The sequence below is a fragment of the Geotrypetes seraphini genome, chromosome 3 (assembly GCF_902459505.1).
Source record: "Geotrypetes seraphini chromosome 3, aGeoSer1.1, whole genome shotgun sequence".
NCBI classification, from domain to species: domain Eukaryota; kingdom Metazoa; phylum Chordata; class Amphibia; order Gymnophiona; family Dermophiidae; genus Geotrypetes; species Geotrypetes seraphini.
Genome location: NC_047086.1, coordinates 331213296 through 331236733, shown reverse-complemented (window position 1 = coordinate 331236733; position 23438 = coordinate 331213296). Strand labels below are relative to the sequence as shown.

The 23438-nt window shown below is 41.7% G+C and overlaps 1 protein-coding gene across 5 annotated transcripts in view; it reads right to left on the bottom strand.

Moving 5' to 3' along the window:
* The window catches only part of VRK2 (VRK serine/threonine kinase 2), a 162901-nt gene that overhangs the window by 130348 nt on the left and 9115 nt on the right, over positions 1 to 23438 (bottom strand). For all 5 annotated transcript variants that reach the window (XM_033936306.1, XM_033936305.1, XM_033936303.1 and 2 more), the window contains 4 exons: positions 21303 to 21358; positions 20371 to 20440; positions 14562 to 14649; positions 12453 to 12555 (listed from right to left, as the gene is read on the bottom strand). In XM_033936306.1, coding sequence (XP_033792197.1) covers positions 12453 to 12555; positions 14562 to 14649; positions 20371 to 20440; positions 21303 to 21358 — 317 coding nt within the window. The remainder of the gene's footprint in view (positions 1 to 12452; positions 12556 to 14561; positions 14650 to 20370; positions 20441 to 21302; positions 21359 to 23438) is intronic.

Genomic DNA, 23438 nt, shown 5'->3' with positions numbered 1-23438 from the left:
AATTGGTTCCAAAAGGATCTTAAAGAAACCAAGAAAACACTGTGGAATGACGATGATCCTGAGATAGGACTTTACATAGTAACATAGTAGATGACGGCAGATAAAGAACCGAATGGTCCATCCAGTCTGCCCAACCTGATTCAATTTTTTTTTTCCTTCTCAGATAATTCTGTGCAAGAATCCAAAGCTCTACCTCAGGGGTGTCCAATGTCGGTCCTCGAGGGCCGCAATCCAGTCGGGTTTTCAGGATTTCCCCAATGAATATGCATTGAAAGCAGTGCATGCAAATAGATCTCATGCATATTCATTGGGGAAATCCTGAAAACCCGACTGGATTGCGGCCCTCGAGGACCGACATTGGACACCCCTGCTCTACCTGGTACTGTGCTTGGGTTCCAACTGCCAAACTCTCTGTCAAAACCTACTCCAGTCCATCTACACCCTCCCAGCCATTGAAGCCCTCTCCAGCCCATCCTCCTCTAAATGGCTATACACAGCCACAGACCGTGCAAGTCTGCCCAGTACTGACCTTAGTTCAATATTTAATATTATTTTCTGATTCTAGATCCTCTGTGTTCATCCCACGCTTCTTTGAACTCAGTCACCGTTTTCCTCTCCACCACTTCTCTTGGGAGCGCATTCCAGGCATCCACCACCCTCTCCGTAAAGTAGAATTTCCTAATATTGCTCTTGAATCTACCACCCCTCAACCTCAAATTATGTCCTCTGGTTTTACCATTTTCCTTCCTCTGGAAAAGATTTTGTTCTACATTAATACCCTTCAAGTATTTGAATGTCTGAATCATATCTCCCCTGTCTCTCCTTTCCTCTAGGGCAGGGGTCTCAAAGTCCCTCCTTGAGGGCCGCAATCCAGTCGAGTTTTCAAGATTTCCCCAATGAATATGCATGAGATCTATGTGCATGCACTGATTTCAATGCATATTCATTGGGGAAATCCTGAAAACCCGACTGGATTGCGGCCCTCAAGGAGGGACTGAGATCCCTGTTCTAGGGTATATATATTCAGGGCTTCCAGTCTCTCCTCATGCGTCTTCTTCCAGTCTCTCCTCATACGACTTCTGGCGCAAGCCTTCTATCATTTTCGTCGCCCTCCTCTGGACCTTCAAGTCTTCTTACGTCCTTCGCCAGATATGGCCCTCCAAAACTGAATACAATACTCCAAGTGGGGCCTTACCAAGGACCTGTACAGGGGCAGCAGCCACCACCTTGTCACACTGTTTTTTCACCTTTAGATCTTTGGACACTATCACCCCAAGTTCCCTCTCCCCGTCCATGCATATCAGCTTCTCACCTCCCAGCATATACGGTTCCTTCCGATTATTAGTCCCCAAATGCATTACTCTGCATTTCTTTGCATTGAACTTTAGTTGCCAGGCATTAGACCAGGGGTGTCCAACCTTTTGGTTTCCCTGGGACGCAATGGCTGAAAAAAAATTTTCTGGGGCCGCACAATCACTAACACTAGTCGATGAACAAAAAAAAAAAAAGATTGAGCAGGTCCCAAATTTGCAATCACTAATATAGAAGATGTACGTATCTAATAATAACCTTCATTAAAGGGACACTGTGGAGAGGAACCCAAAAAAGCAGTAATGCTTACCCTGACTGAGTAATCTTCCACGTGTACCTCTGACAGTGGGAGCAGCCACAGGCTTCCGCATTCCCACTCTGATGAGCAGAGATGTGCACTCCTGGTTTTCCCATTCACTTCTATTACAGCTACGGCGAGCCTCATCAGAGCGGGGATGCTGAATCAGCTGTTAGCAGTGCACGTGGAGGATCGTTTAATCAGGGTAAATATTACTGCTTTTTTGGGCCTCCCACTTTGAGCTTAGGCTCCCTCAAAATGAATATCTCCCCTGCTGTAGCTAGTAGGGATCCCCAAGCCTCACCAACTGACAGCCACCTCCTCCCCCTCCAACTTCCCAAGTTCTGCAGCTGGTAGCAATACAGCAAAGCTGCTGCCTTCCCTCCTCCCTGCCCTCCCCCTTGGCATTCATGCATGAAAGCAGTGGCAGCTTGAGGATATTGCCATTGGCTGATTGGAGATTTTGGGTTGCAAGACTGGAGGAAGATGTCTCTAGTTGGCAGGGCTTGGGAATCCCCACTAGCTCAAGTATTTATAAATAGCACTCAGGCAGGGAGAAACTGGTGCCCATCCACTAATTATGGGCTCCAGTCCCTCCCTCAAATCAGCTGTATATGACTACGCCACTGAATACAAAAATAATTGTGATGCACTTATCCCAAAGCTAACATATTCCAGTTAATAAATTCAAAATTAAACAATTTTTTTCTACCTTGTTGTCTGGATGTTTTGTTTTTCCATCATCTTGGTCCCAGTTTCTCTTTCTGATTTTTGTCTGTCTTCAACTACCGTAATCCTCTTTCCAGTGTCTGCTGTCCATTTTTTTTCTCCTCTTCTCTCGTTCCATTTCCTTCTTATGCCTGTCTCCAATGTATTGATTTTTCCTTTTCAGCCTTCTTTACTTTTTCTTTTTTGCCTCTGTCCACTCAAATCGTGCCTTCTTTCTCACTCTTCTTCTTTTTAAATGTTCAGCTACCTCTTAATTCTCCATCTCAGTTCCTAACTCTCCCATTTCCCATCTCACTCCTTTCCCAGCCTCCTATTTTCTTCTATCTACACCCCATTACCACATTTCTACCACTGTACTCACTGCTCTGTCACTCATCTTGTCATCTCCCTTTTGACCTCATCCATCTGGCTCACCACTTTAAGAATCCCCCTCCATCTCTCCTCTGGTTAGGCTATAATTCCCTGTCCTTTTCTTTCCATCTCCTAGCATCTTCTTATCCCAGCTCTCTTCCCTCCTGCCCTCCTATGCCCTCTCTGTTCCTCTATCCCCATGGTCCAACATTTTGCTCCCTCTCTTTTCTGTTTTTCTACTTCCCTCCCCCCCTTGATGCTGAACAATGAAATAGAGGGGGGAGGGGGAAAAGAGATGCTGCATCTCTCTGCCTTCCATCCACAGGCATAACATTTCTCCCTCCCTCCTTTTCATCCCCAAATCCAACTTCTCTCCCTTTCTCTTTCCAACTGCTCCCATCCCTTCTCTCTCCCAGCCTGCCTGACTTACCCAGATCCACCATTTCTCCCTTTCTCTTCCCAACAGATCTCCCTTCAAGTATCTCTTTCCCTCTTCCTCCACACCACCCCAGGTCCAACTTTTCTCCCTTCAGACTATTGCCCACCATCTCTCTGCCTGTTTCTGGCCATCACCTCTCTGTCATCTGTTTCTGGCCCTATAAGCTCTCTCCCCACATCCAATCTAGCACTTCTTTTAATACCCTCCCCTCTGTACTTAAAAAAAAAAAAAAAGTCCAGGCGGCTTCCTCGGCCCAGTATGTTCTCCCCCTTCTCTCTCCCCAATTGCACCATCTCTTTCCCTCTCTCAGACACCCAATTCTCCATTTCTATTATCTTCCTCACCTCTGCATCCCTTTCCTTCACCCCCTCCATTCTTCCATCTTATGGCTCATGCTCCCCTCTATCTTTCCATTCATTCTGTTTCCTTCACTGCTGCCCCCAGCCTCTCTGCCTTCTCCTAATGGGCTACTGCTGCTGGTGTCTGTAACTCCCAGTTCCTAAGCCCGTTGATTTTAAAGATTATTTTAGCACAGGGGACTAGCTTGGATCATTATGAGACTGGAGAAGTGAGGGGTTAGTCCCTGAAGTTCCCTCAAATCTATGAGCTGTACAGAAGGAGAGGAGGGAGGGAAGGTGGTGGGGAGAATGAATGAACTCCGCGCCGCCCTTCGAGATTAGAAACCACTAGAAACCATCACTCTGCAAGATGCATGTGGCCCCGCTCACGCTCGAGGGTGTTTACCATCTTGCCAGGTGCCTCGGAGATGCGGTGTTTTCTGTCTTGCCAGCGCCCTCCTCCATCTTCCTGCAGCGTTCGCTGAAAGCCGCGGGCAGCGGCTTCCATGCACCTCCTGTGGCTGATCTGGAAGCATTCCCTCCGACGTCGCGACCTCAGAGGGAACACTTCTGGGTCAGCCGCAAGAGGCACATAGGCTGCAGGAAGATAGAGGAGGGCGCCAGCAAGACAGAAAACATCGCATCACCCTTGAGTTTGAGCGGGACCGCACAAAATACTTCTTGGGGCCACATGCGGGCCATGGGCCGCGGGTTGGACACCCCTGCATTAGACCATTCCTCTAACTTTTGCAGATCCTTTTCATATTTTCCACTCCCTCTTCGGTGTCTACTCTATTACAAATCTTGGCATCAGTTGCAAAAAAGGCACACTTTTCCTTCTAACCCTTCAGCAATGTCACTTACAAACATATTGAACAGGATCGGCCCCAGCACCGAACCCTGAGGGACTCCACTACTCACCTTTCCTTCCTCCAAGCGACTTCCATTAACCACCACCCTCTGGCGTCTGTCTGACAGCCAGTTACTAGCCCAGTTCACCACTTTGGATCCTAACTTCAGCCCTTCAAGTTTGTTCAAGAGCCTTCTATGAGGAACCGTATCGAAGGCTTTGCTGAAATCTAAGTAAATTACATCTAGCATATGTCCTCGATCCAGCTCTCTGGTCACCCAATCAAAAAATTCAATCAGGTTCGTTTGGCACGATTTACCTTTTGTAAAGCCATGTTGCCTTGGATCCTGTAACCCATTATATACAAGGAAGTACACTATCCTTTCTTTCAGAAACACTTCCATTATTTTTCCAACAATCGAAGTGAGGCTCACCGGCCTGTAGTTTCCCGCTTCATTCCTGTGACCACTTTTGTGAATAGGGACCACATCCGCTCTCCTCCAATCCCCGGGAACCACTCCTGTCTCCAGAGATTTGTTGAACAAGTCTTTAATAGGACCCGCCAGAACCTCTCTGAGCTCCCTCAGTATCCTGGGATGGATCCCGTCTGATCCCATCGCTTTGTCCACCTTCAGTTTTTCAAGTTGCTCATAAACACTCTCCTCTGTGAATGGCACAGAATCTATTCCATTTTCGCGTGTTACTTTGCCAGACAATCTTGGTCCTTCTCCAGGATTTTCTTCTGTGAACACAGAACAGAAGTATTTGTTTAGCACGTTTGCTTTTTCCTTATCACTGTCCACATATCAGTTCCCAGCATCTTTTGGTTTCCAGCAGCGCTCATCTCTCCACATTTTAGATTTTTCCACGTATTCATCATCATAGGACTCTTAGGGGCCCCTGAAGAAGACATTATGTTGAAAAACGGACAGTGTTGGGTCCTGCACCACTAGCGGACTAAGTCCTTTTGATTTGTATGTGGATTTATTTTACTGTACATTTGGAACCTGGATTTTCATTGTATATTTGGACCTTTGATTCATTTATTAAAGTCCATCTCAGGATCATCGTCATTCCACAGTGTTTTCTTGGTTTCTTTTAGACTCTTTTCCGGTGAATTTTCTGGGGTCAATTTCCTTTGGTTTGTTCCAAAAGGATCTTGCCAGATAGATAAAGATTTTTAAAATGCCCCACATGCAGGCAGGGCTGACTGAAGGATTTCTGATGCCCACCCCAGTGGCCGGAATCTCAACTCCCCCCCCCTCTTTTCATTCCTCCCCTCCTCCTAACCCCCTCTCCAAATGACCAGCATCTCACCTCCCCTCCCATTTCGAGCCTCCTACTACCAATACCTCTTTCTGATCTAGGCCCAAAGTTATGAAAAAGTACTGCATGCTGTGCAAGCCTTTCAAGTATAGGCCAGTGCTCCCATATTCCAGCACTGCAGTGTTGTTTTATCTCCCCTCTCCAACAGAAGCCTGTGTTAAAGGGAGGAGGCATACAACAGCACTTGAATGTGGGCTTGCACTTGGAGGTCCCAAACAGTGCTCATAGCTTTGGGCCTGAATTAAGCTGGAGGTAATATGGGGGGGCAAGCCCCGAAGGGGGTAATGCTCTCCAGTTCTGGAGCTGTGCTGCCATTCCTCAAATTCTACCTTCCTAAAAGGATGTGTAAGTCACCTAATGACAGGGCCAGTCGCACATGCAGTCCTGTGTAATAGCCTTTTGTTCCCAGAAACACAAAATAGGAAAGAAAGCTTTAGTCACGCAGGTCCTAGATGTGGGTGTTTCCAGGGGTATAGCTTGGCTAAGGAACAAATGTATGGGCAAATTTTGAATATTCAAATTCGCCCCTCACCCCACCATACCTGTACCTTAAAAATTCCCTTGGGGTCCAATGGACAAGCAGGAGCCATTCCCAGTTGCTCATGTTCTCATCAAGATACAAAATGATACTGGCAACCCCAGTTAGTAAGTCTTATATTATTACAATTAGTGATCATATTTCCATATACTGTAACAGCAAAAAAGCCTTTATATAGAAACATGACCCCTAGTGGTAGTACTGCAAGACTACTGCTAATGAACAACAGTGTTTTGGATCCGAGCTGGGATCACTTCTGCTTGTCCACTAGATCTCAGGGAATTTTTAAGGTACAGGCGAGGGGAAGGGTGGGCTGGTTGCAGTACACTACTGGGTTAGGGAGGGGGGCTAAATCAGGGGCTCTCTTAAGTGGGGCATCGAGAGGCTACAGTTTCTTCAAGTTGTCGGCCCCTGTAAGAGATAACCTTGAAACATCAAGCTGTTGCTTGGTGGCCAATTCTACCGAGGTGGCTCGCAAGCAGCGTTAGTCCTTTAGCATGGGAGTCAGGTACTGCAGGTTGGAAAATTCCCAAAGTAAATAAAGATGAAGTAAAAGCCCTCCTTTTACAGTCCATTGATTAACTTCCCTCCTATGTGGCCTGATATTATATGTATGAAAAAAGGACAATCAAGGGCACTTTAAAGTTTATCCAGATAGTATCAATATTCAATAGCTATCCAGGTAAGCTCTAGCATGCCTAAACTAAATGGCTGGTGTCAGCACAGGGACCACAGGCGGAATGCATTTTTGTTTTTTTAAACAGGTCACCTAGGTTGGGGAGCAATAAGGCATCTGTGCATCTTTATAAAAATTGCCCTACAAAAGCAGCCAAGATCACAGCTATTAAGATCTTTACTTATGCTGAAAGATGACAAAAGATTGTGCATGCAAATTATACACAATCTGAAGTACACACAAATTGCGACTCTGCCCAGACATTGAACATGCTGACACCTGAGTCTACAAGAACAGATGTATTTTTGTGCATCGCACGTAGTTGTACAAGGGAGAAATTTTATAAACAGCATTTTAGAGTGTACAGTATACTCGCATATACACAGGAAGCAGCTTTCATAAAATTACCCCTTATATGTATCTTCAATACGGCAACGTATACGATTGTTACATACTAGCACTTAACCCATTTACCATGGTAGTTGAAATCTGGCAAGAATGAGTATAAATTAGTTTTACTGATATCAAATCGACCTAGTTTATTGTTTGATCATCATATTTTACTTATAATCCCCCAAAACAACAGCTGTTTGCTCTTGAAAACTGGAGCTTGACACTTCACCTGAAATGATGCCTGCATAAATAACATTTGAAAGATCTGAAATAAATAGGAAGATAATTTGATTTTCAATTATACTGAGAAAGATTAAGCATTTATTCATTCCTATTTGATATTCTGCCTACGGCTAATGCTGGCCCTGGGGTGGATGACAAGCTCAAACATCCATACATACAGCATAAGAAAATGCTGTATCATCATATTTTAGGGTGAAATAAATGCATGATAAAATGTCTTGTGTTCCCTTGCATATTCATTTACAATAAGCAGAGAGCCAAATACAATGTCATCTTTTTTGGCAGTTGAATAATCAAACAGGATGCCTCTGAGAAAGCACTGTACCCTTTTTTTTTCCCTTTCTGGAAATGCATATTCCAAGGGTAATGGTTTAAAATGGGGCCTGTGTGTGAAGAGAGAAAAGGGTCTCTTTGCAACTTATTTTATAAACCAACATACATTTTTTTAAAAATAAAAAGCACCAGAAATCCCAAAGAAATAGTGCCTAGATTGAGGTTGCTGACATTTATGCTCGCTTGGAAAGAGGTACAAATGTTAATGCATAAAGCAAGCATATAAATTGCCATCCCACCTGCGCTCTGCACAACGTCATGTAGAAGTACCTGCCTGATTATACCACCTGTGCTTTTGTGTTAGGCCTTTTTCATCAGTCCTTTTACATGCCAACTACTGTGATATAGATTTAAAAACTCCTTTATAAATGTTACCTCCTCAATATGATTTTATTTAATTTTGCATTTTAATTAACAGATTATGGCTTTAAGGCTCAAATTTTATTATGTACAGAGCATTGTATTCTTTCACAGCAAAAATATTTTGAAAAATATTAAAAAGGCAGAACTGCACCTCTAAAGTGCCTTGTAAGCCAGTTTATTTTAAATGCTTTTTGACTAGGCTGCAATGGGTGATAAAGAGTTAACAACATAATAAGAAAAAAAAAAAAGCAAGCAAGCTTGCTAATAGGTTATTAGTAATTACACTTAGAATTTATAGCTGTGAACACTAAGGACTCCTTTTACAAAGCTACGACAGTGTTTTTAGCGCACGCAGAATTGCCCCGCTCAATGCTGGCGTTAGTGTCTAGCACGTGCGCTAAAACCGCTATCGCAGCTTTGTAAAAGGAGCCCTAAGACTGAGCTCTACTTAGGCTATCAGCCTATGGAGTTTATTTTCAAAAGAGAAAAACATCCCCAAAGCAGCACAAAGTGGCAGATTGATGGTTTTCACAGGAAAACATCCAAGTCACAATTTTCAAAACTCTGATTCGAGACATTTGTCTCCGCAGTTCATCTAAAACACTAGGAGGTCTCTTGGGGGCAGGGTTTGGGCAGGACCAGAAAGTGGGCTTCTTCAGGGATAAATGGAACAGGATCAAAACATTCTAGGAGTAAAAATTGAGATTTTTTTTTTTTTTTACACCTACACGTTTCAATCATGACCAGAGTAATAAAAGGTGCCCTAACTGACTAGATAACCACCAGAAGGCTTAAGACATGATCTTCCCTTAATCCCTCCAGTGGTCACTGACCCTCTCCCAAACTCCAAAGATGCGACAGTGTTAGTACATTCCAGGCTCTGTGACAGCTTCATGTATTGTGGCCGTTCCTACTAGAGAAGCAAGCTGGTCCCAGGAGTAGAACAGTCAGTGCAGTGGACTGTGCAGATAGGGACCCAAGTAGAGAATCACACAGTGACAAAATTAATTAACATTCCCGTAGATAACTGCAGGAAACCATTTCATTCTTTAAAGAGAGAGTATGAATGGGCACAACTACTGACCCTCAAGTCTTGCATTGAAGAATGCTGGTGTAGAAAGATTGAGGTTGAGATAGACACTAAAGAATGATATGGGATCGTTTCTCAGTTATCCGCGGGGACGAGAACGGTGATGAATTTTCTCGCCGTGTCATTTTCTAGACCCAGGTTTATATCCCACTCTAACTAGCACACTTGTGGTGGAAATTGTGAGCCTTCCAAAAACTCACACAATACCAACTATACTAAAAAGGATACCCCTGCATTCCTGAGGGCTTTTGTAGTGGTGTACAGTAAGATTTTAAGCTCACTATGTAATACCTTTACAGAAACTCATATAAACCACTCTGAATTGATTCCCCAGCCATTAGTAGCCGTTTAGAAGCTTTCAACAAACAATACACAATTTTAGGTGTTTCTACAGGGCTCAAAATGCAAAAGAAAGGTGTTACGACAGAATTTGTATCTGGGTCCTTTATGCGAGTCCACTGCACTGATCACTTGCTCTACTGGGATGTGGGTCATTCCATGTCAAGTGGACCAATACTGAAAACCGCCCACGCTCGACCCCCTTGAAATCCAACCAAATTTTACAGGGGTGTTGTCTAGGGTTTCAAATGAAACTATGCAAAAATTTTTGGATCTCAATTTGGTCAGGAGCTAGGGGTGGATGAACAAAAGCAACCGATCCACTCCAATGCCTCATGTGACCTAAAACGTCAACTTTGCTTAAGCACTGCGGCAGAAGGAAGCTACCTAGGAGTCTGAAATTTTGCAGTTTGGTACAACACCTTGGGGCAAGTTTCTTTTGCGAACATGCTTCCATTTCTACAGGTCAGCAAAGTAGGCAAAAAAAATTCACAAATGAAAATTTTTGGCACAGTTTGGCTCCATACTGCTGCTGGTAGGTAAGTCAGCGGAGGGTACAACTTTATCAGCAGACAAGTACCATGAGGTACTTCCAAGATTTGCAATATGAGCTTTTACAGTCAAGTGAAGCTGAAGATATGACCATCCAAAAAATATGGCTTTATGCATTTATGCAAATTTTCACAGTTTTTTCAGATTCAAATATCTCTAATGTGTATGGGGGGGGTTGTGGTTTTTTTTTAATATCATTTGAAAGAGCATGTTTTTTGCTATAGAAGCTATCCTGTTTCATCTTGGGCCCGACCTTTCTTTGATGAGAATTGATGGTTTAAATATAAGCATTACTTGCTTGCGTAAACATTGTTATGTTGAAGGGTCATTGGCACTTCATTATGAATGTGCAGTGGAACTATATTGATCTGAAAACTCATAACCAAGCTTTGCCAGCCACAAGTACTCGTCTTGTACTATGCTCAGCATTTGACAAACTTACTGTGCACTTTTGCAAGATGACAGTCAAAACATGCATTGGCTTGCGCAAACTAGAAACATAGAAGATGACGGCAGATAAGGGCCATAGCCCATCAGGTCTGCCCACTCTACTGACCGGGCGAGCCCAAACGCATAATCATGTGATTCACAAGAATGTACACATAGCTGTAGTAGTATATCTGATATATGCAGCTTTTCTGAACATGTTCTGACTTGCAACTATCACAGCACAGTAGCTGTATGAACAAATCTGGCTTTAAGATTCATCATGACCTTATAACACCATATGAATCTGAAAAAAAGTGAAAATTTGCATAAATGCATAAAGCCATATTTTTTGGATGGTCATATCTTCAGCTTCACTTGACTGTAGAGCTCATATTGCAAATCTTGGAAGTATCTCATGGTACATGTCTGCTGGTAAAGTTGTACCCTCAGCTGATTTACCTATCAGCAGCAGTAAGGAGTCAAACCGTGCCAAAAATTTTCATTCATAAATTTTTTTGCCTACTTTGCTGACCTGTAGAAATGGAAGCATGTTCACAAAAGATTTCAAATTTGGCACAGAAACTTGCCCCAAGGTGTTGTACCAAACTGCAAAATTTCAGACTCCTAGGTAGTTTCCTTCTGCCGCAGTACTTACGCAAAGTTGGCGTTTTAAGTCACACGAAGCATTGGAGTGGATCAATTGCTTTTGGTTAACCATCACTAGCTCCTGACCAAATTGAGATAGATCCAAAAACTTTTGCAGAGTTTCATTTGAGACCATAGATAACACCCCTGTAAAATTTGGTTGGATTTCAAGGGGGGTCGAGCCTGGGCTCCTGGTCCACTTGACATGGAATGCCCATGTCCGTGTGGCCAGTTTACTAGGAATGGTACCACAAAGGCATCCCTATGGCTTTGTTTTTGTGCCGTTTTCTCTAGGATGTTTTGGGGTTTTTTTTATTTTCTTTTATGGTACCTAAGTTCAAAGTTTAAGTTTATTGCATTTGATATACTGCCTAAATGCCTAGGCGGTTTACATAAAATGAAAAACATTTGCACAATGTTTCAAAGGTTATAATAAAAGGGGAACAAACAATAATGAGGTACTATAGAGCAATATTGGCTACAAAAGGAAAAACGAAAAAGGATACATCATATAAATTTAGGATGAGGGAGGGAACATAACAAAAGGGTGGAAAAGAGACTTGAAGGAATAGATTTTTTTAAAAAAATAGCTAGTGGGACTAATTTGTATATACTGAGCACATCTGGAAATAACATTGTAGAAGTTTTCAGCCAAACATTTGCAATCAGACTTCGGATTCATATTGAAAATGCACAGTCTGGAAATAACATTGTAGAAGTTTTCAGCCAAACATTTGCAATCAGACTTCGGATTCATATTGAAAATGCACAGTCATTCCCTGAGTTAGCGTACACTTCCCCCTCCGTATTCACGGAGATAGGGGATCATCATGGCTGCAAATACAGAAAAACCGCAAATAACTTTACATATGTTATTTGCGGTTTTTCTGTAAAAAGCCTCAATAAAGACACAAAACTGCAAATAACCTTACCTGTTCCTGTGAAGAAAGTGACACAATTTTCTCTGTACAACACTGAGAGGATCGATTCTTTCTGTGCATCACTGGGAGGATCGATTTTCTCTATGCATCGCTGGGAGCAGCGACTTCCTGTGATGTAAATTTGGGGGTGGAGCCTACACACAAAAAACCGCGAATAACTGAAACCGTGAACAACGAAACCACGAATACGGAGGGGGAAAGTGTACTTGCTGACAGTAAATTGCTGACTTCGGTACACATTATTGCTCAAACCATTTTTCATACTTACTATTTGAATGCCTAGATTCTTAACCGTCTCCCTTGGAAATTTGCCGTCGGGGTGTTCTTGGTTGAGGTTGTTATCCATTCTATCCATCACCATGAATCTGTACCTGTGAAAACAAAAGCCAAGTTTTCAAACAAGAAGTCAAGGTGCCAGCATTTGAAGTGTTGTCATACAATGAAAAAAAGATTAGACTCAAAACTGGCCATTATAAATATTGATGCAAAAATTTATCAGTAGTACAAATGGGCATTTCACTGTGCAAACGCTGCATGATGAACTCATCAACAAATTTTGTCATGTTTACAGAAAGCGCTCAAAGAATACCAAGGACTACATTTTAAAGACTATTGGACTACCGAAATATCCCTAATATACATGAAAAAGATTTACACATAGAAACAGAGAAATATGGATGGCAGATAAAGGCCACAGTAACCATTATATCTTTCTCTCTCTGAGAGATCCCATGTGCCTATTCCAGACCCTTTTGAATTCAGACACCTTTTCTGGGAGACTGTTCCATGCATCTAACACCCTTTCTGTAAAAAAGTATTTCCTTAGATTATTCCGGAGCCTATCGCCTCTTAACTTCATCCTATGCCCTCTCATTGCAGTTTCCTTTCAAATGAAAGACTCAACTCATGCGCATTTATATTACGTAGGCATTTGAACGTCTATCATATCTCCCCTTTCCTCCAAAGTTTACAGATGGAGATCTTTAAGTCTGTTTATTCATTAGTAATAGCCTGCAGACACAAGACGTTTAGTGCTCTCAAGGTCTAGAGCTGTCTACCCCTGCTGCAACGCCACTTTCTGCAAAGTTCATGAAAAACCACAAGGCCTAGTCCAACTACTGACATTGTTCAATTTGTTAAAATTAGCAACACTCCAAATGAGAAATTGTGCACTAAAATATTAAGCATCAATAATTAACAACTAAAATTACTAACATGAATTACTATGTTAGTGCACATTAAGGCAAGATCAGTTCCATGAAAAAGGACATAATCACTAAAGTAGTAGTGAACATTTGTAACTAGCTCTCAAACACTGGGCACCAAATGATTTAATGTATTTAACTTATTGCCCCAGCTCCAAAGCTTGGAGTGATGTAGAAAAAAAAAAAGGGATAAAAATCCATTAAGATTAAAACTATGACAAGCTAAACACACACACAAAGAGAGACAGTGGGTTAAGTTAGCAGGGGCTGTTAAAAAAAGGGTTCATAGACAAAACCGCGGAAGACAAAGGCGCGCGCCGACAACTGAGCGCAAGACGGAGGTGCGCGCTGAAGAAAATGACAGTTTTTAGGGGCTCCGACGGGGGTTTTTGTTGGGGAGCCCCCCCACTTTACTTAATACAGATCGCGGCAGCGTTGTGGGTGGTTTGGGGGGTTGTAACCCCCCTCATTATACTGTAAACTTAACTTTTTCCCTGTTTTTAGGGAAAAAGTGAAGTTTTCAGTAAAATGTGGGAGCCCCTAAAATCAGTTATTTGCTTCGGCGCACACCTCCGCGCTGCGCTCAGTTGTCCCCGCGCGCCTTTGTCTTCCGCGGTTTTGACCTGACACCAAAAAAAGCTACCATTCTTTAAGTAAAGAAAGTAAATTAAAGCAAGGTATTTCATGGTGGCAATGATTTATCTATGTTTTAGAGTGGGCCTACCACTATACAAGAAGGTGGTATGTGCAACAAGACAGCACGTGGTAAGTGAATGAACAGCTCCTGACCTCTCTCCCCATAAACAGACTTACGGAATTGGTAGGTGAATTAATATGCGCCGTCATGTCAGCAAGTAATAGTTACAATGGTCATCTGCTGTTTAGTGCATTTAATGGCCCCCAAAGATATTTCTTATTACTACAGATTAAGTGCTAATGCTACAGAAATGATAAGTAGTAGGAGCAGAGTTAGTCAACTTTTCTATTTACTAATAACATGCATTAACAGTTTTAGTGTGTTGTAATTGTAATCTAAAAGTGCACTTTAGTTCACCATAGCTATAAATCTACAACAGTAAGTAGAAGCCTTGGTTTTGGTAGCCAGCCTGCCTTCACTGTATTAAAAGAACAATTTGATGCAAAAGTAGTATTAGACAAATTTTTTTTTTTACCTTTTTCCATTGTAGACAGCCAAACCTGATCCCCAATATGTAGGGATTCCTAAAAAGTCTAAGTTATGTTGCTCCTTCCAATTCTGGACTGTGAAAAGAACAAAAGTGTGTTTTACCACAATGGACTACCCGATGAAGAAAATTTTGTTTCATAGGAATGTACATTTATTACCACACATTTAAATAACTAATGTAACATAAGAACATAAGAATTGCCTCTGCCGGGTAAGACCAGGGGTCCATCGTGCCTGCCAATCCGCTCCTGCGTCGGCCCCCCCAGGTCCATGACCTGTAAGTGTTCCCTACCTAACCTAAAACGTCCATACCCTGTTTGCTTAATGTCCTGTAAGGCAAACCTCTATATGTACCGTTATCCCCTTCGCTTTAAAAAAATAAAAATAAAAACCCCACACACAAATTTGCTCGCCTGTAAGTGTTTTCCGCTGATAGGATTGGTAAAGGCACACATATTGGCGATGTCATTTAATAAGGCAAAAGGAACTGGAAGAATTCTCCACGGATACAAGCAAAGCAAAGAGGGGGTGGAGGAATATATATTTATTGAGGTCACAATCAGAGCAGTGCCACTAGGACTCGATACAAGCCTTAAATTGCTGAAACACGGTCCCATGTCAGATCCTAGTGGCACCCCTCCAATTGACACACACAGGGTGCCCACAAAAACACTCCTTGATTTTAAATGGTTACAAAACCCAAATTTATTGGAATATTCTTTCACCTTTGAGGCTAGTTTCAACAACTCATAAAATTTCATATAGTATCTGTTGATTACATACACTTGATGTGCACTCCACCTGTTCCTCGGCAAACAATGATGCAATAATCAAGCTCGGACCAGACTCTCCGAGCAACCAAGATGGGAAAGGGTATGGAACTCCTCTCGTATGAGGAAAGACTAAAACGGTTAGGGTTCTTCAGCTTGGAAAAGAGACGGCTGAGGGGAGATATGATTGAAGTCTAGAAAATCCTGAGTGGAGTAGAACAGGTACAAGTGGATCGATTTTTTGCTCCATCAAAAATTACAAAGACTAGGGGACACTTGATGAGCTTACACAGAAATACTTTTAAAACCAATAGGAAGAAATTTTTTTCACTCAGAGAATAGTTAAGCTCTGGAACGCATTGCAAGAGGATGTGGTAAAAGCGGATAGCGCAGCTGGTTTTAAGAAAGGTTTGGACAAGTTCCTGGAGGAAAAGTCCATGGTCTGTTATTGAGAAAGGCAAGGAGGAAACCACTGCTTGCCCTGTATCAGTAGCATAGAATATTGCTACACCTTGGGTTTTGGCCAGGTAATAGTGACCTGGATTGGCCACCGTGAGAACAGGCTACTGGGCTTGATGGACCATTGGTCTGACCCAGTAAGGCTATTATGTTCTTATGATCGCGTTTATAGCTTCAGTGATGCATTCCTGCAGATCATCCATAGTTCTGGGTAGTGGAGGTACCTACACTCTGTCTTTCACGTACCCCTAAAGGAAAAAAAGTCACAAACAGTAATGTTCAGTGATCTCGGGGCCACTTGAGGAACACCTGGTCATTTTGTTGCATTGCCTTGTCTGAATGTTGTAACTCTCCAAGCATGAGCAGCCTTTCCAGCAAGAACCACCTCCTTGATTTCTGTTTACAGCTTTAGAACTAAAACTCTCAGAAGTGCATGGGATGAAAAATTCAACTAGCTTGGAGATATGTCATGCGTTCATTCAGCAGGACAGAATAAAAACTGAGGTGAAGGAGACCAATTCTTGCAGAAAGTAGGGAAACACATTCTTAAAAACTTTCTAACTTCTAAGCTCTAGATGAACAGTTCTGTGCCAGCATCAAGTGTTTGTGTGCCCGACTCAATCCTGCTTGTCAATGATTGAAGAAAAAAAAAAAAAAAATTGGCACACAATGTCAGCTTTTATCAAACCGCAGTAGAGCTATTTACCGTGGGCCGGTGAGGTAAATGCCGACACTAATAGGAATTCAATGAGAATTGGAGCATTTACCTCACCGGCCCACGATAAAAAGTTCTACATAAAAGTTGATAAAGGGAGCCCTAAGTCAATTAGTAACATTAAAAAAAAGGCTAATACATTACAAATTTTTTAAATTAAAATCAAAATAGATGAAACAAATTCTGAAAAGCATAAAAAATAAAAACCAAAATTTTTCAGTCTATGTATATCCCAATTATTTCATGTTACTCTTCTTTTTTGAATGTTCATTTACAGTGGTGTGCAAAAGTTTGGAACCACTTGTGAATTTTGGTTTATTTGACCTTTTATTTTAATTTCTTTGTTGACTCAGTAGATTGTCTGTGCATCACATTATAAGGGATACATTTGGCTATTAGGAACATTTTATTCTAGTTTGGTCTTTAATTTCTTGAATTTGTTAATTAAAGTTCCCATGTTAAATCGTTTTTCTGCCTAAATTAAGTGATGTATTTTGCTGGCCATAAAAGTACACATGAGCTTCATCTATCCTTCATATTCATGTTGGTGGCCTTGAAAAAGACCATTTGGTGTGTCAATGATGGTTCAGTATTTGATGAATCACAATCTGTTCTTGATCACCTGTCTGCATCGTGTCGGCATTGGCCAAGTTGAGAGACCCATTGTCATGGGTGACAATGTGGTTCCAGGCTGCAAAGAATGACTCGATTTACCCATGTTTTGAGATTGGATGTCTCTTGAATATCCCCCAGGTCAACATGTGCCATAAATTCTTGATCAGATTCCGATCCAGAGATTGGGCAGGCTAATTGATTTGACTCGTTGTTAGACACTTCCAGTTGATCCTGTTTGGAGCAATAGCAAGGTGCATTATCTTAGAACATGAACTGGCCTGAAAACAGCTGCTGAGAAGATGGCACCATGCACTTTTGCAGTATTGTGATGTACTTGGGTCCTGTTGACCATTTCATCGATGAGATGTCTAACATAACTGGCATCCATGCAGCTCTAGAACTTGACCTTCAAAGGATGTTTCACAGTGAGGTTGAGGCACTCAGGCTTGAACTCCTTTCTAGGAAATGTCTTCAAGTGGGTGCGAGTGAGAAGAAGTGTATTCTTTGCAAAAAAGCATCTTTTCTCACATTTCACATGTCCAGCTTGAGTGCTTCCATGCCCATTCGATCTGGTTGCACCTTTGGGTGTCAGTTGCATGCTTTGCAGCCCTGCAGACTAAACCGTAGGCACCATTGAAAACTGTTGATGAGCTGACATTGACATGACACTTGTCTGACCACTCATGCAGTAGCTCAGGTGAGGTCAACTTGCAATTAGTCAATGAAATGCATCAAGTGCACAGTCTTGGCGTGATGTTGATGCATGTGGATGACCAGAATGAGGCTCATCTATCACCCGTCACTTTCTTCTTCTGTATAATCTTTACTACTATGCTGTGACTTAAGCCAACTTTGCTGGTGATTTGGCAGCACGAAAATCCTTCCTCGCTCATCACTGACACACAAACAAGATCCTCCAATGTCAGGTTCCGAGTCTTGTTCATGGTTTGAGGCAGAAAGTGGTTTGAGGCCTGCGCTTTTTATAGCTGCTCAGTTACCTAGATGTCTGGATTGTGACTAGCTGATGAAAGCAGCTTCCTGATTGGTCAGAAATAATGCAAGCTGATTGGACAATTTCAATCCAGTTTTGAAGCATTATCTGTAAAATTTATAGTAGTTATGTTGCAGTATCACCAAAATTGAAAAAATTATAAACAAGTGATCTTAAAAAAGTTAATTCTAATAGCCAAATGTATCCCTTATAATGTGGTATACAGACAAATCTATTGGGTCAACAAAAGAAAAAAAAAAAGGTCATAAAGTTGGAAGAATACAAAATTCACAAGTGGTTTCGGGCTTTTGCAAACCACTTATTCAAAAATTTCTAAACTATGAAATAAATTTAAAATCCCTCCAAAACTATATGATATTTCCTAAAGGCTAGATTACTCCATCTCGTTATGCATCAAAATGCAAATTATCATCATTTTTTCCTATTATTTAATTTTAATGTAGGTCGGATTGAATTCTTTTATAAAAACAGACAATTCAACAAATCTAATACACCATAAACCAGACATGTCCTCTGCTTAAAGTAAACTGCAGTTCTTTAGATGAATATTATTTCTGAGCAGCATATATTGATCAAAAACGTCCTTAACACTTTTTCAGCAACAAAAACACCGAGGCATTTATATCCTCACACATTGGCGCTAGACAGAAATTACTGGAAGGGCAGATGTGAAACGTACACAAGAAAGGTGTTCATACTAAAACCTTAGAATCAGGGCGGTATAAAATGGGAAAGATGTCAGGAATGCAGGAGTGATCATGACTCCAATTGAGAGAGAATTATCCTTTGTGCTATTGTTAGAGGGTCAGGTGTACCTGGTTTGGAATTGCTGACTGCTTTAATTTACTCCTCTTTGAAAGGAAGTATAGTTCCTTTAGACTGCAAGAATATCAGTTATAATACCTATCTTGAAGGGGACAGATCATCACCCAATGCTCTGTGTTAATTATAGATCAGTCATTAATCAATACTGATTGCCTACATTTATGGATAAGTGTGTGTGATCAAATTGGGGATTTCTAGGTTAGACTATGTTCTATCAGAATTCAGAGAGGGTACACAGCATAGAATCCATCCTGGTAGTATTTGAAGATTCAATTTTAGGTTCATTTTGATTAGCATAAAATTTTTGGTCACTGCTTCCATGCACAGTAAAGCTGTGGCCGAAAGCCTCTGCATTAGCAGCAAAAAACAAAACCCCCAAAATATTTCATTTAGACTGGCTTAAACCAGTCTAAATGAAACATCCGAAGTTCAGCATGTTTTGAGCATGAATGCTCATTTGCAGGATTTTGTTCTACATCACAGACTGTCTGATAGTGGAGGGAGTTTCTGTTGCTAACACTGATTTTGACACTAGAGTTTGTATGAGTTTGTAGAGTTTGTAAAGTGAAACATTCTAATTCTTCTCTGTACCTCTTGTTGGAAAAGTTTTATTGGTTAATCAGGAATAGTCTGAATGAATAAATTATACCCTGTATAATTTACACACAATTGACTTCTCTGCGAGTACTTGTGGTCCTTACCCCAGGCCTCAAGAGACGTGCAGCTAGGTCCTAACGGCCGCCAGCACCAGAAAGTTCAATCTCTGTGGATGAATGAGGCATTTGTGTGTGGAGTCTTGACTCCATTAGGGTATGACATAGTATCAGTGTTTCAGCTGTAATCTACCTATAAAATAAATAATATGGAGGAAAAAGCTTCAGAACCGCACCTCCCCTCTACAGTGACCAGAGAGGGCACAGAATAAAGTTAAGGTCATTCAACTTTGGCTTTATAGTCATATAATATGGTTTTTATGTATTTTCATGATTTTGGGAGAAACTTAATTGCTTGGCTCCTGGCAGTTTGTAGTTTATTGCTCTACTTTTCTCCCCAACTGTAAGCTCTGAGGAGGGAGTCGACAGTGGAGGGGAATGGGGGGACATGGCATCTCATCCCTCGCCTCAGGCAATGGATTGCCTTGAGACAACCCTATTTTTCTTTTTGTGAACCATTTAGATACTGATTCAGGACCAGGGACGAAATCAAGAAATATTTTAGGTGAGCAATCTTCCGATTTACCAGGGGTTGCCCTTACATATCATTTTATCGCATATACTAAATTTCCTCTTTGTATTTTAGTTCATCCTCTTTAACGTCAGCCAGATACTCATAAAATAGTTTTAAAAATCCTACTTATGCAATTAATGCACAATTAATGCACTCAGGAGGAGGTACTTACTGTTCTCTGGCTTTGCTGCTCTTTGGTAAAATTTCAGTTCAGTAAATAGTGTTCCATTTTCATGATATTCCTAAAAAAAATCATGCAGTTAGGAAAAACAAAACAAATCACACTGCCTCAAAATTCACAGTAGATATTGCCTCTAACTTCAGGGTCTACACATTGTATGCCCTTACAAAAATCAACGCCAACACCAGAGGCTGGACACATGATTTAAGCTTTGTAACAATTTCCTTACATGTGTCACCCTTTCCTTTAGAATTTGCAGGTATTCTGGTATGGTCAATTTTCAGGGCGATTCATGCCCTACAGCTTATATGCTCTCCCTAAAGTCTGTCAGATAAGTGGGAAAAGACTCCCAGCTACAAGCAGTGGAATGATGTAACCAGTACCAAAACAGAGGAAATTCAGAAAAACATAGAAGTAGTGTTGATCTTTTAGTCAGTGCATTAAAAAATGTTATTTTTATTTAAAACCTATGGTTAACCCTTTTTTTTTTCAAAGTTTTTATACAGTACTTGTCTTTTAAGCCCATTACATTAACAGATGCTAGAATAGATGTGTCTGTCTTTCTCGCTCCTTGGCCACTGTCTGTCTGTCTCCCTGGCCCCTTGCCTATCTCTCTCTGGCCCCCTGAGCAATTCAAGATTGCTGCCTGCCCCCCCAGCACACCCCTCCCCCCAAAGCAGCCCCTTTTCCCCTCTCCCCCTCCACTTCCCTGTGCAGCAGTAGCAGCTGGACACCTCGCAGCACCTCGAAGGACACTCTCCTTCCGTTGCTCTCACCGCCGCAAGCCGAAGCACGCCACACAAGCCACAAACGGAAAACGGAACATGGAACACGGCACGGAAGCACAAATCACAGCGGCAGGGATCATACTATTCAACTGCGCATGCGCGGGTTAGGGTTTTATTATAGAGGATACACATTACCACTTTAATCACATGTACTGGATCTCCTCCTACTGGCTTGCCATCCTGAGGGAAAGCTGCAAAACCAAAACATCAAACTTAGAATCTAATCCAAGTCCTCTTAAAGTTTATTTTAAGCCAGCTACAGTATAGTATATTGGGAAATTGTGTCACCCTAGTGCCTATGAAATCCAAGTATGCAAGTAGTAAATGCCAGCTAGAATTTCACTACTCATTATGTCTATGATTTTCTACAATTTTCAGTCAGTGAGGAGAGAATAATGTGTTCTAGACTCCAAAACCAGCACACTAACGGCCTCTTTTACAAAGCCGCGCTAGCAGCTGCCGCGCGGCAACAGCCTCGAAGCCCTTTAAATCTCTATGGGCTTCTGGGCCGTTAGTGCGGCTTTGTAAAAGAGGCCGCAAATTTTTGAGAAGAGTATGAATGTGATCCAACCTGATTTATTACTGTAAAGATTAACTCAGCATTGGTGAAATAGCAGATAGAGTAGCTGGTTTTAAGAAAGGTTTGGACAAGTTCCTGGAGGAAAAGTCCATAGTCTGTTATTGAGAAAGACAAGGGGGAAGCCACTGCTTGACCTGTATCGGTAGCATGAATATTGCTACACCTTGGGTTTTGACCAAGTACTAGTGACCTGGATTGACCACCGTGAGAATGGGCTACTGGGCTATTCTTATGTTCTAATGTACTTGTAGTGTTGATTTCAACAAACTGAAGATACAAGACTACAGATACTATGTACCAAGACAGACATTCAGAATCCAGGCCTAAGCAAAAGCATCCCCCCAGTAACTCAAATCACACTATGGGGGATCACTTTAGAAGTATTTAGACTCACAAAAAGCAGCATTTACATATTACATTACATACACATGCAAGCAGCAGTTCTGAAATACTGTTTACATTGGTAGAACCTAGGATGCAGCGATTTCAAGGAGGAATGGTGGGGTGAGTAAAGTGTGGCTTGGGCAGGCTGAATATGTAGACATATATTCCTCATTTTGCAAAATTGTGTGTGTGTTGACCAAAGGCTTTGGGACATCAGCCTTTACACCTGCCAGTGCCAGTCTAAAGGGGAAGGTGCACAGGCCAATTCCATCAGCTCCCAACATCAAGACCACCCCTCTCCCCTGGCTCTAACTGGGGGGAGGGGTACCCAGTAGTCTACTGTGAACAGGAGCAATCATAATTCACTCATGCCCCATTTGGGCCCAGGTTCAAAATAGCGCAGACTCCTTAGAGGTAGTCTCACGTTACTACTACTAGGGTTCAGCTGGCAACATTTTGAACCCAGCCCAAATGGAGCAGGAGCGAATGGGGATTACTCCTGCTCTCTCTGGACTATCAATAACCCATGATAAGAGCCAGGATGGAAGGTGGGTCTTGCCTGGCTGTCAACTAAAGCAATTTTGAAAAGCTGCTCCCATGCATAATTGGGAGAGATCAGAGTACCTTCTCCCACATGCAGCATTTTAAGAAATTGCTGCTCCCATTGGACATGCCAGTAAAAACATGTACACGTCTGCATATCATAATATTTTAAAGGCTCCGCATTTAGCAGAACCTTGTCTAAAATACTTCATGTCTTAAGTCCCAGCTCAATTTTCTACATTACTCGAGCTGCCACAACTCTTGTGCACAGTGTTGCAATGACATTCGGTTGCACAAATTATGTTTTACATTTAGAACAGTTCTACAGATTTAAGACAACTCATGCTATCTTCTACGAACAAAGAAAAATTAACATTATAAAGGGTCAACTGTTGATAAAAGAACAAAAAAATCCAACCTGCTAAGAAACATCTATAGCTCCTATGCCTAAACAATTTCAGACATCTTGCAAAGATACAACAATCCTACGTAAGTAGAAAAATTACAAAAATTCTGTCCAAAGTGCACCTAATATGACAAGACAGAGACATAATGCGGAATAGGTGTTAGTGATGAGGCCAAGGAACGTTAAAGTTGTCATCAACACCATCACAATCATGGATGCAGGCTTATCGGACAGGCATTCTGAACATCGTTGCTTTTTCCTCCAAGTAGAATTTGGTAGAAAAGTGCACAGATAGATTTGAAAATGCAACCTATGTGCAGACTTTTCCTTCTCCTTGCTACAAGATACATTTTCTCTT